Raw genomic sequence first — 13,110 nt, forward strand, 5'->3', positions numbered from 1 at the left:
TTTTTTTGAGCAATTTATAAATTTTGCAAATTTATACACCTAGCTATGAAGCAAATTACACATACATCCAGGTATCCTTTGTTTTAACCATATTCACAGAAGTTATGTTTAACTGCTTACTAAAAATATCAGGAATAAGGTCTTTTCATGCAGACATTTCAGAAAAAAAACAAAGCAACTGCTTTTTGAAATGTTTTACGTGAAATGCAGAAAATATCCATTTTTGGCCCCAGAAGCATAATTTGGACACCTGTAATAATTCAGTTTTACATGTAATATTTTCCAGATGAATAGTATAAGCATCCTCAGTATTTTATCAGAAAGGAAATCATTTTTCTAAGAGATAAAGATTTTTTAATTAACACAGTAGGCATGTAACAAATTAATGAAAGGGTGCCTGCAGGTTTGAATAGATTTGTGAACATGAGCAAGGTTGAAGGGGAAAAAAAAAACATGTAAAGTAGTCCTCTTTGAGTACTTACTAGACCTGTTCACACTGATACAGGAATACACTCCCAAGGTGGTGGCTGTACTGGGAGCTGTGATCTCGTTGTTTGGAGAGAAACAAATGTTTCACACGATAAGCCTTAACTGCAGGCATAGAGTTAATGCTGCTCGCACTTTTCTCTTATTTGTCTTTTAATCAGTCCAAAAGAAATCCTTTTGTTTTTTAATTTAAATAAAATTTCATCTTCGTATCTTTTCCTTACAGATACCCATTTGGGGGTGAAATCGACTGTGACAACTAGCAAGGCAACATGCTAATGCTGTTGAATGATGACAGCAATTCAGGGAAGACTTTATTAAAGCTAAATGAACATGTCAAGGCCAGTTCATAACTAGAAAGATTGGTTAGCCAAGCTTTATTATTACAATTAAGGCTTATAGTGACAAACTTTTAGGAAAGTCAGAATGGGGGTTGACAGCCCTTAAAACCAACTTTTAAACTGAATAGATAATGTTGAATGTTTATAGGATCTAAGAACCACCATATACACAAAATAAACTTATTTTTACATTACTGTAGTTTGATATGCTGTCTCTGCTTATTGCATATCATTATAAGAAAAAGCCCCTGAAAATGTCTGCAGTTTTTGAAGGATACTATCCAGAATATCACACTTTCACACATTATATATATGTAAACGATACATAATCTAGATGTTAACTTGTTAATACTTTTGGCAAAATTTCTATCTGCTCTAAGAACCTAGAGTAATTTGTTTTGTTTTTTTTTTTAACTGAGCCCTCAAATTCATTACAGATTATGCAACTAAAAAGTTTTTCATCTTCTTTTGGCCATTTAGAGAAGTGGTTCTTCTGTTTGCCCATCAGAATCACCTGAAGGACTATTAGAAAGATGAGAGAGGCCCAGATCCCATCCCATGTCTGCCGAATCAGAAACAGCCAGAGTTGGATAAGTTGCCAGCCTGTTCCAGGTGTGGGCATTTATTTGCATTATGCAGTTCAGCCCTAGTCCAGCCCCTTCTGTGACCTACCCTGCTTTCTCTCTCTTCCTCATGTCCTATCACATACCTTCAATTTCTGGGTTAAGGAGAGTGAGGCCTAATGATGGCTTAGTTCCTGTAACCTCCTTTTTTGTACTTAATTTTTGTGAGTTTTCATCTGTTTTCTACTTAAGTGGCCTAGGTTCTTGAAATAACCACTTTTTTTTTAAAAAAAACATTAGGTCATATAAAAGTTTGTTTTTGAAGCAATAATTATGCAACAAAGAAGACAATTTTAAAACATACAGGTAGTGGTCCGTAATATAGTTAAAGGAAGAAGTTTTTAAGAGATTGTTTTATACTGACTTTGGCTTAAAAATACATGGAAAATAAGACCGATTTTCTTAGAGGAAAAAAACTTTTATATAACATCTTTAGGTTGGTCAAGTACATTATTTTTACTAAACAGCATGAGTCTCTACTACATCCATGGTTAAGTATTTAAAAAGTGCCACTGTCAATTACTAAGCTCCTTAAAAATTAGCAAGAGAATTAAATTCTAGTCTAGGATTCAACTCCTGCTTTACAAACACTTAAGTAAAGGAATCTAATAAAGTTGCCAAAACCCACAACTCCAAGCAGTAATTACAAAAATTGATGATGAAGCACCTTACAAAGACACCTCCACCCTGAAATGAGTATCTAGAGGAATGTTAATTCCTTAATGCTATACTATTCAAGGTTAAAATATTTACATCATTCTAAAAACATCTTAAGCTGTATTATAGTGCTATAAATTCTCCTTTTAAGGAAAAAAGTAGTAAGTTGAATTTCCTCGCAGTGTTCTGAAAGGAAATAGTCACTTAAAAAAAAAAATCCATAGTAACTAGTGGTTTGCTGATTTTTGTTCTGAATTTTTAAATTCCAACAAAGCATTGCTTTGCAAAAGTTCTTTTAGCCCAAATTCAGTGTCTCTGTTTTGATCTCTTTGTAAAAGAACTCTCTGTTCATCCATTCTTTTTGCCTGAGATCGTAAAATAAGGCTAAAAAAGTCCTCATCTGGTACTGTTGGTCCCTTTGTGGCAGCCGGTGGTGGTGTGCACCTTTGGTCATCTAATCTGGACCCCTAAAGATTTAATTAAGAGATGGGGATTAAAACACAAATATCACACGTAAGGAAAGTATCAAGTTTCATTATGTCTGTCATTCGCAATAAGAAAATGTAGCTTTAAAACAGTTCCCTGTTTGCCGCCTCTTGCCAGTCACACTGGCTGCCTCACCATTCCTTGAACCTGCTAAATTTCTGTATCTAAAAGGGGACTTGCTTTCTCCTATGCATGTAATGTTTTTTCACTAGATACTCACATAGTGGAATCATTCACCTCATTCAGGTCTCTGTTCAAAGGTCAGTCCCTAGCCAACCCAGCTAAAACAGGCACACCACCCCCCATCCTACTTTTCCTTCATGGAAGGTGATCACTACCTGACACATACACACACACACACTTATTCACTGGCTTTCCCACTAAAATGTAGGTCCTTTAAAAAGCGAGTGTATCTCCAATGCCTAGAATACTGCCTGGCACATACAGGTGTTAAATAATTTTTCTTCATTGAATGAATGAGGTAGGTACTACCTGACATCATTTAAGTCTATTTATGAATGAGGAAATGAGGCACAAACAGAACTAGGATCAGGCAGATGGAATGTCTCTGTTATCACTCTACAGAACTGAACAAGCCATCTAAGATACTCCTTAACCACTTTGGTTAACAATTATTAAAACAGCTAAAATATGAAAGCTATCAATATCTACATTTCTCCCAAATGGTAAACTATCTAGACAGGGTCCCAGCTAGATTGTCTTTGTATTAATCACTGGTTGCTTCTGCTGCTACCTCCTAAAATGCAGAAAAGGAGGGCTGGTTCTTCTCTAGGTTTCCTTCCATAGCCTAGTCTCCATTCCACCACAGCTCAGCAGGGATAATCAACATCATCTTACCTCACCACCAAAATGAGTACAAGAAAAAGAGAAGCTCTAATAAGGGATCTATTGTGCCTGATGGCCCCCTAAATAGTAACTGATAGCCTCCCTAATGCAAACTGCACTCTTTAATAACAAAAGAATGATCCCCAAACTCGGACTAGCATCTGAGCTACGGAAAACAGGAAGACATACTTGACATTTTACAAGGATGTCAAAGAAGTCTTCATCAGGCTCTTTGTTGTCATTAGTCATCAGTTGGCCAAGCACTGATTGGTTATTGTTTTGCGTCAGACGAAGTCCTGGCAGATTACTGAAACTGGCTCTCTGGTCATCCAGACGGCGACTCTGTGAGCTGGCAAGAAGATCCAAAAACTCATCCGTATTGGGGGATACCATAGAAACAGATGGTGCTTTGAAGAAATTAAAAAAAAAAAAAAAAAAAAAAAAAATCCAAAACATTAGTACAGAAATAATCATATTTATCAACTAGTTTTCTGCCCTCCTCAGCCCCAATATCCTCTGTCCAGTTTTAGCTCTATCAAGGATAGTCACTGATAGATGGGACTTGACTACACGGGTGTGGTTTTTTGAGAAGGGAAGAATGAACCGCAGAGTACTTCAAATGATCTGCTAAGGGGTTATTCGGATTTGACTATATTGCCCTTTATCAAATACTCACCCAAAGTGTAATTTTACCAGATACAGGGTTACATTTGGGAAGGTGAATAAACCTTTTTTTACATAATTTCTCAAACCAGTGTGAATGGGACAGAGTTTTTTATTCCTTTCTCTGGATAGGAATCATTAACTAAACTTAGGAGATAAGTGCTTCTGGCAAACCTCAGTCTGTGGTAGAGGAAGTCTTTTGTAGCTGAAATAAAAAAAATTGGGTGACCAACCTGTTTCCGACCTTCCTAAGGCTCAGACAAGCCTTTGCTACAACTTTAGCCTCAAATTCCTTTTCAGTCTATTTTGGCTTTTCTTTTTCAATCCCAGATATTAAGTATTTACATTTTACATATAATTAAAAGGTATATGTGACTGATACCACCTTTTTTGTTTCTTTTCTCAGTATCTATTTCTTAAAGTTGCATTTTTTCCAACCCCAAAGGAACTAGGGAGGGAATACGATTTACAGAGCACATGGACTGGAAGGACAGATATACTCAAGGGAACTGAAACAAAACCTTGTTTTGATCTGCACCAATACCAGTGTCAGACCCCAGAAAAAAGAGTCTAACATATAGAAGGAATGTCTGATCCAGGGGCCCTGCTGCTTATCTCACAGGTACCAGGTGCGCAGTAAACTAAGGGTTGAAGGTTGTTTTAGAAATCCCAGTCACAGTGGCGCCTAGACCCCAGGGGGTGGACAAGGGAAGATTAAGAGTAGTGTGTTAAAACCCTAGTAACCATTCAGCAGAAACTGATAAGCACTCACCCAATCAAGGCCCAGAACACACTCAGCAGGACCCTTCCCCCCCAACATCCATGGGTTTTTCCTTTAAAAAATGCTGCTCTCAGAGGGCCGGAACCATTTTTCCTTTCTTTCTTTTCTGATGGCCCCCATCTGCTTTGTTCTGCTTTCTTCCTCTAATAAACCTTAAACTCTCTACTTAAACCATGACTCGCTGTGTTGTGTGAATTCTTGAATGGCTCTGGACCTAACTAACAACCAGCATTCTGATATACCTGAATTCAGGCTCATTTATATTGTATGTCCTATGATGAGAACTAAGTCCTTAAAGATAAATCACAAGATCATCAAAGGGAACTATTAAAATTTGGTGAGAGGCACAGATGACTTACCTTTTAGCATCATTTTGGGGGGAGTGGAAGAAGTTGCTGTTGAAGCTGTTCGGCAGTTCTTTTCTTGTAAGCAACACCTCTGATCATCCATCCTATTGCTTTGAAATCGGCTTAATAAGTCAAAGAAACCTTCATCTCCAATAGCATCTGCACTGATTTTCTAAAATATGGAGAGAAAGACTAGTACACTTAAATATTCCAGCATTATCCTGAGATGAAGAGTGGAACATCAGGATGTACTCAAATGCAAAAGGTAAAGAATAAAGATTAAAAATTGACATTTTATTTTCATGAAGAATACCACAAGACGGTAATAAAAAGAAAAAGCATAATTTCATCCCAACTAACAAAAGGCATTTCTTGTTATTTTAGTTTTTAATTCATATATTTCTAAGGCTAAAGAAACCTAACTTAGACTCATTACTACAGATAATAAATAATTCAGTATAACAAATGTCAGCAATACAAGCATGTATGTCAGGCTCAAAGTTCATTCTTAACTTCAACAGAATTTAAACTGATCTTTGTAAAAACTGTTGAACTAAGAAAGTAAACGTATTCTCCTAGCATAGTGATTTCCAAGACCTGTAATTATATGAGATTTGAAAATCCTGGAAAATATAAATGCCAAATAAATATTTGAGGGGGAAACCTGTCATATTTTATTTGGAAGGCTTCAAAACTGAGACTATGAATTCAATCTTCAATTCATTTTCATGATGATCTAAGTATTATAAAATATAAACATAGTATAGTTTATATTCTTAGAGGAAATAGAGAAAACTATTTGGGTTTTCTTCTGAAGAATGCATAGGCATTTGCAAGTTTGAGTCATTTCATACTGATTAATATACAATTGCAAATGTTTGTCGTCTTCAGGAGATGATAGTTCAGCGTGACTGAACTGAAGAGTACCGGAGGGGAAGAGATGGGAAAGGGCCTTTGTCTGCAATGCTAGTGAGTTTAGACTTTATCCTATGTGAAATAAGAGGAGCACTGGCAAGTCAATTTCAAGCCATTGTTTTCAGAAAGAACTGGCACCTCCAGGATTATTAACAAAGGCAGGGCGATGAGTTTAGCTGCCTTTTCCAGTAGTCTAGTAAGAGGTGAAGTACTAGACTTAGGAAACAGAAGCAGAGATGGGGTGGGGGTGGGGGGGTGACTGAGGGACTTGGTGACTGACTGTATGTGGTTAGGGAGAGGGAGTCTAAAATGATTGAGATAAAAACAGGAGTAGGAGCAACCTATCAGAAGGGGTTCAGACATGTTGCTTTTAACATGTTGAGTTTAAGGTTTAGGAATAATAAGGATGTACATAGGCTGTAGTTGAAATCAGGGAGCAAATGGGGGTATACAGAGGGAGAAAAGAGTAGAACTGAGGATGAATCCACCAACATTTAGGTGACTGACAGCCAGAGAGACAGCAAGCGGGAATGAGGAGGAGCAATATAGGGCAGAGGAGGACAAAAAGGGGGAGACCAAAGTCTTGGAAACCATGGAAAATTTTGAGGCAGGGCTGGTGGTGGGCACAACATGCTAAAAAACAGGTTATCAGTGTTTGCTTGTTACTGAAGCCATCTAAGCTCTGTGGCTATTCCAGTTTGTCCAGTTCTGTCCATTCCTCCCTGGTTAGAAATCCTATCAGATAATCAAAATTAACTTCTCTAGGACTTCATCTTTAAATGCATTAATCACCAACGAAGACTTTCCTAGGTGCAAAAAAAACTCAATTCAAAATTCTGAACATCAAAACAGTATAGCTCCAGAAGTATGTACATTTTCAGTTGTGCTAAGTAGTCTTAGTTAAAACCTCAAACTTCAAACAAATGGTGCCTGCTTTGAATTCCTGAGCCATTTATACATACCCCATAATTTTTCCTTTTTTGGTCATTTATGGCCCAGAAAACTTGTTTAAGAAACCACTGATAAAAATAAAGGCAAAGAATACTTCAGGGGTACAGATATAAATGGAAGGCTGACAAGGGACCAAGGGAAATTGCATAAAAAAAAAGACCAAAGCAATTTTTTCAAAGGGTCTCACTGCTTGAAAAATGGAACTGATTATATGAAGTACCTTCTTTGAAATTTATTTGGATCCTTTTATCTAAGACCAGGATAAAGGGAAGTTTGATAAGAGATTTCTAATACTTAAACACATGATATTTTGATTTTATATATTTTAAATTATACTTAATATCTTGTGTGCATTTTTCATCAAAATAGTTTCCAATGCTATTATTATAGTTTCAATAATATGAGTTAAGTATAAGTTGATGCTAGCAGACACCCTTCATTCTAAATAAGTATTTAAAAATCCTTGAACATCCAAATTTAATTTGATTGTTCTCACTCCTAATTTGAAAGGACAGTTTACTGGGAAACATTACATTCAAAGAAATGCTAGTGTTTTTGAAAACAACAGCAACAGGAAACACAAAGAATTACTGTCCCAAATAGTGGAACAACTCATCAATGAGTTACTGTTTCTAGCTTTGAAGAAGACAGAAAAGATGGAAATATAGAAGAATTATTTGAATAAATAAGATATTTTTATATTAAATGTCAAGTAAAATTGCAAAATTATATAAAATTCAGTACACCTTCAATAAATCTACAACTTAGGTACTCAAAACACAATATTCAAAAACTTATGTTAAGCATACCCTCTGAGAATTTGGAATTCGGTGGTCAATGGAATTACTGGCATCTTGGAAAACTTTAGTGGAGGAATTAGTCTTGTATTTTTTCCCCTTCAGTCTGTTGACAAAGAGTAGCTTTGCAGAAGGTTTGCCAATAAGAGGTTTTTGTTTTGCAAGAATTTCACTATTCCAGTTCTGAACCTACAAAGTTATAAATACAAATGGTAAGGATGACATTAAAACAAAAAACAAACAAAAAAAAAAACACAAAGCTCTCCCTGGTTTCCTATATGAACCTGCCATCTTCATTCATTTAGTAGATGGGAGGGAAAATAAAAGGGGAGGAGAAGATCTCTTAAACTTTTGCCAATATATTTCACTGTTTTTAAGAGATGACACCAAATGCGTACTATGGATTTCTCATTATCAAAACATTAAAATAGCAGTTTTTAAAAAACTAAGAGTAAGAAAACAAAGTTTGCCAAATCCCCATAAAGATAAAATTTGAATGGTCAGAAAAGGAGTCAAAACTTTATTCTGGATGTGAGTTACTTAAAAATCTGTTATAACTGGAAATTTTAGACATAAAATTTTGAACCATAAAAATTAACATCTAAAACTTATATGGCACTAGTACTTTTTCTATTGATAAAACTACTCTTTTTCACTAACATCATACTAAATTTTCAATAGGCAGAACATTTAATCAGCAATTTCTATAGGTTTAGATCTTGTTTAAATATATATGACAACCTCTAAACAACAGACTCAAAATAACAAATATTTATTGAGTGAAATGGAAACATACAGTACAGAGTAGCTCCTTAACACTTGTAGCTTTAATACTCGGTGTTTTTAAGTAACTAAAGGTTCAAGTTATGTAGTAAATTGACAATTCTGATCAGGCATATATTTTCATAGGTAAAACTTACATACGAACAAATGCATAGATTTTGAGCATATAGTTGGAAGTCATATAATCCCTACCACAATCCAGAAATAGAACATTTCCATCAACCCAGAAAATTCCCCACAAAGCACAGATTGGACTAACCCATACCTCAAGGCTAATGTACAGAAGTGAGACATATAACTACTAAGTGAACCAAGCCAGTTGTCTAATACCTGTATCTGTATCACAATGTAGTTTGTTTTTTTTTCTCTCTATTCCTTTTCTCATACAGGTTATAAATGGAAATTATTTGCTATAGTGGATTTCAGCATTTACTGAATAGGGAGAAAAAAAAAAACTGCACCTAAATTCCAAATGGAAATGTGAAAAGTTAAAAATATTTCCTATACAGTTATTTGGACTTTTCTACGATAACACTGAAAACAAGAAGACAGTGGAGCAATGTCTTCAAAGTTATAAAGGAAATTATTTCCAACCTAGAAAACTACAGTCAACAAAATTACCAATTAAATGTGAGTAGGAAAAAGATATTTTCAGGCATGCAAGATCTCAAAAGTTTCCTCTCATTACAGTATTTCCCAAGAAGTATCAGAAATCTCCCTTTTTCTTTATATATACTTTGTTACCTTGTTGAGAGAATTGAGATTAACGGATTTTTTGACTACTTTATTATGAAGATAAAAAAACACAACTAATTCCATGCAAACATTTTAAATTTGAGATAAAACTTTATCTTTGGCTCTTGGGATTATAGGATTAAATCTGGTCAGCGTCTTATGGGATTTACTATTAGTATGACTACAGAGGTAAGGCAGAGGCAGCGAATTAATTTTGATTCTTGTTAGTAGCTCCTACAATAAGGAAAGGAGAGAGACTTAAATTGCCAAAAGGGTTTTTTGTTTTGTTTTGTTTTTGATAGTCTGTGGATTTAACAAAATCATATTTGAGAACCACTGACAAGGTAAGAGCTGGGTATTTGGGAGGAAACCGCAAATTCCTTTAGGAAGCTAAGCAGAGTTTGTAAACAACTCAGAAAGTTTGGAATTTAAAAAAGAATCTTGGATATACATCCAAGACAATTAAATGTTGGTCTTATGAAAATTATTCACACAAAAAAATCATATGTCCTTCATTATAACAATAGGACAGAATATTTAATGACAGGGAGAGATGTTCTCAATATACTACAAAATAGTATCTACAATTTAGTAACATTCCTATGAAAATGCCAGATGAAGAGATACTAAAATACTAATTGTAATTACCACTGGAGGTAGGATTACTGATGATTTTAATTTCCTTGTTAGAATTTTCTAGAGTTGCTATTATGAACATATATAAAAAGTGTTTTAAAAAATATACTACAAAGGAACAAGCACCTATTTTAACAATGTAAAATTAAGTAAACAGAAGTGGAAGAAAGGAGCCTATGCAAATGATTTGGCACATGTGGTTCACTGGATTTGTTCATTAGCCTTTTTCCAATTATAAAGTCCTTTCTTGGTCACCAATGAAAATAGCCTAGAGAAGATGCATCTTGAATAAAAAGTAGTTTCTTTGTCAACTTTAGAAATTCTTTTCAAAAAATGCAGTAAGAAAAAGTACTACCCCCTTTGACCATAAATATTTTCTATTTTCGTCAATTATTAGCTTGCTATATATAGCTTGGTAAAATCTTAATTCTCACTTCTGAAAAATTTAAGCAATAACATTGCTATGTTATTTAGTTGATCTTTTTTCTGATCTTCTTGATCTTTTCTAATTAAAAAAAAAAAAGTAATACATGCACGTGGTAAAATACTGAAACAGTTCAAACTGGTATATTATTTCCCCTAACCCAGATAGCTAATCCTCTTCTCAGAGGCAATCACCGTTTTCTTACATATCCTTTCCAGAAGTGTTTTATGCATCTACAAAGGATACATATACACATATCTTTTTCTTAAGCAGATGGCAACATACTCTACACATTGTTTTTGCACTGTACTTTTTTCAACCCTAATTTTTTTTAAAGGCTTATTTTTAAGTGAGAGCCATATAGGACAAGGCTTATTTAAACTATTTAAGTTACTAAAATATTTTACTATAACAGTTCACAAAATTTAAAACATAAAAACTGCCAACCCTTTCTGGTGTTAACTTCATAAGTTCCATGTTTTCCATGCTGTGGCGGCGACCTGACTTGGGGCGAGCACCTTTGTTTAAAAAAAAAAAAAATCAAATCAAATTAATCAGCCATGAAGATAACAAATTCAGCATCATTACATTATTCAGTTCTAAAAACTGATACACAAACCCCATATGGAAGGAGAAAATGTGTAAATCAAAACGAATTCTTTTTCTTTTAATTTGGAGCTTTTAAGAATAATTTTCCACACCAGCTACATAAAAATAGAATATTCACTCCCTCTAAAATGCTTTGATTTAAGAATGTTACATTTTGGTTGGAAACTAACATTGGTTACTAACACTGGTTACTATCACCCCATAATTTAGAAAAGGCATTTTATAATTATTGGTTTTATACTACACACAATCTAAAAAAAAAAAAAAAAAAAAAAAAAATTGTAGAGTGATTTAAGTAAAAACATAAGGAAAAGACTTGGGACTTCAATTTTGAGAAAAGCAAAGAATCAAAATAACATCCCCATTACTATATTGTTACTCCTCTAAGTTATCCCTTTCCATTTTAAGATCTCATGAGAAGATATATTTACTGCCAGTCAGCAAACAAATTGAATAAAAAGTAGGATCTTCAACCATTAAATACAAGGAGTTTTCACAGCCATTCAATTTTTTTTTTAATTAAGCAGTATTTAAGAGGGCTTAATATAAGGAACACCTGATACCTAATATCCAGCTTAAGAAATTAAACATTACCAACACATTAAATCTCCATTGTGTAACTCCCTCCATAACTTCCCTTTCTCCCTGTGCCTTTGTATATTTTTATTACATATGGCTGTATCTCTAAGCAGTAAAGCATTATCTGCATGTTTTGAAATTTGATATAAATGGTACCATACTATACGCATTCTTCAACTTGCTTTGAGCAACCTTATGTTTGTGAGATTTGTCCAAGTTAATATGTGTAGTTTAGTTTATTTCATTTTCATTGCCATTCCTGGAAGAGGAAATGATTTATCCATTCTACTGGTGACAGATGTTTAGGTTGCTTCCATTTTTGCTATTATAAACAATACTACTATAGAAATCCTTGGAAATGTCTCCTGATGTACATAAACATGGGTCTATAACTGGGAGTGGAACTACATTACCAGATGCTGTCAGATTGTTCTTTAGGGTATACCAACTTCTGTTCTCATCAAGACTATTACCACACAGCATTTCTATACTGGTATTATCAGACTTTTAAATTTTTGTTCATCTCCATGGGTTTTCAATTTAACCTCACTGTGGTTTTCCCTGATTACATAAAGTTAAATATCTTTTTGTGTATTTACAAGCAATTTGTATTTCTTCTTCTGTTCATCATTTTTGCCCATTTTGTGGTTGGGTTGTCTTTTTTTTTTTTTTTTAATTCACAGGAGTTCATATACACTCTGGATAAAATCCTTTTTCAATCATATTTGTGGCAAATAACTCCTCTCAATTTGTTACTTATCCCTTTGTGGTCTGTTGTGATGAGAAATTCTTAAACCAATGGTTTTCTCTGGAGCCAGACTAACTAGGTTTAATTCCCATCTCCACTATTTGCCATATATAGGTAACCCTGGGCAATTTACTTAACCTCTCTGTGCCTCCATTTCCCTATCTGTAAATTAAGGATGATAACAGAAGCCTACCTACCTCATAGAGTTGTTAGGATTAAATGAGTTAAAACATGTAAAGTACTCACATCAGTGCCTGGCCCACAGTAAGCACTCGATAAATGTTGTTTCCGCCCCCCCAAATCAGATCTCTTGTGTTATTCTCTTGTTTCCAATTCCTTCTGTAATTTCTGTAAACAGTTAGTCCTAGTCATTTTATATTTGCATCTGATAATTCTAGTATCTGAAGATCCTGGTAGTCTAATTCTGTTTTTGTTTTGTTTTTCGTTTCTTATTCATGTTGGCTTGTTTCCTTACATGTCTGGTAATTTTTTTTGTTGTGAGTCCTTATAGGGACTGGATCAAGAATGCTTTCCTCCAGAAAATAATTGATCTTACTTCTGCTGAGTCCCTAGAAATACTACTAACCCCAAATCACTTCATTGGATTGAGGTGTCTTAGACTGTGCAGGTGGTATAAGTCAAAATCCAAACCCATATGATAGGTAAGCTATGAATTCAGATCCTTAGGGAAGACTTTTTCTCT

General features: G+C 34.5%; 2 protein-coding genes across 6 annotated transcripts in view; one reads left to right on the forward strand and one right to left on the reverse strand.

The window, feature by feature from the left end:
* The window catches only part of CLCC1 (chloride channel CLIC like 1), a 65,362-nt gene extending 64,330 nt beyond the window's left edge, over nt 1-1,032 (forward strand). For all 4 annotated transcript variants that reach the window (XM_037826479.1, XM_037826480.1, XM_037826478.1 and 1 more), the window contains exon 12: nt 713-1,032. The gene's annotated coding sequence lies outside the window, so the exon portion shown is untranslated. The remainder of the gene's footprint in view (nt 1-712) is intronic.
* A 164-nt stretch (nt 1,033-1,196) lies between these two features.
* GPSM2 (G protein signaling modulator 2) overlaps nt 1,197-13,110 on the reverse strand; it is a 58,181-nt gene continuing 46,267 nt past the window's right edge. For both annotated transcript variants that reach the window (XM_037826475.1, XM_037826476.1), the window contains 5 exons: nt 10,919-10,989; nt 7,906-8,082; nt 5,243-5,402; nt 3,629-3,846; nt 1,197-2,574 (listed from right to left, as the gene is read on the reverse strand). In XM_037826475.1, coding sequence (XP_037682403.1) covers nt 2,335-2,574; nt 3,629-3,846; nt 5,243-5,402; nt 7,906-8,082; nt 10,919-10,989 — 866 coding nt within the window. In that variant the 3' untranslated portion in view covers nt 1,197-2,334. The remainder of the gene's footprint in view (nt 2,575-3,628; nt 3,847-5,242; nt 5,403-7,905; nt 8,083-10,918; nt 10,990-13,110) is intronic.

Source organism: Choloepus didactylus, chromosome 2, assembly GCF_015220235.1.
Source record: "Choloepus didactylus isolate mChoDid1 chromosome 2, mChoDid1.pri, whole genome shotgun sequence".
NCBI lineage: Eukaryota > Metazoa > Chordata > Mammalia > Pilosa > Megalonychidae > Choloepus > Choloepus didactylus.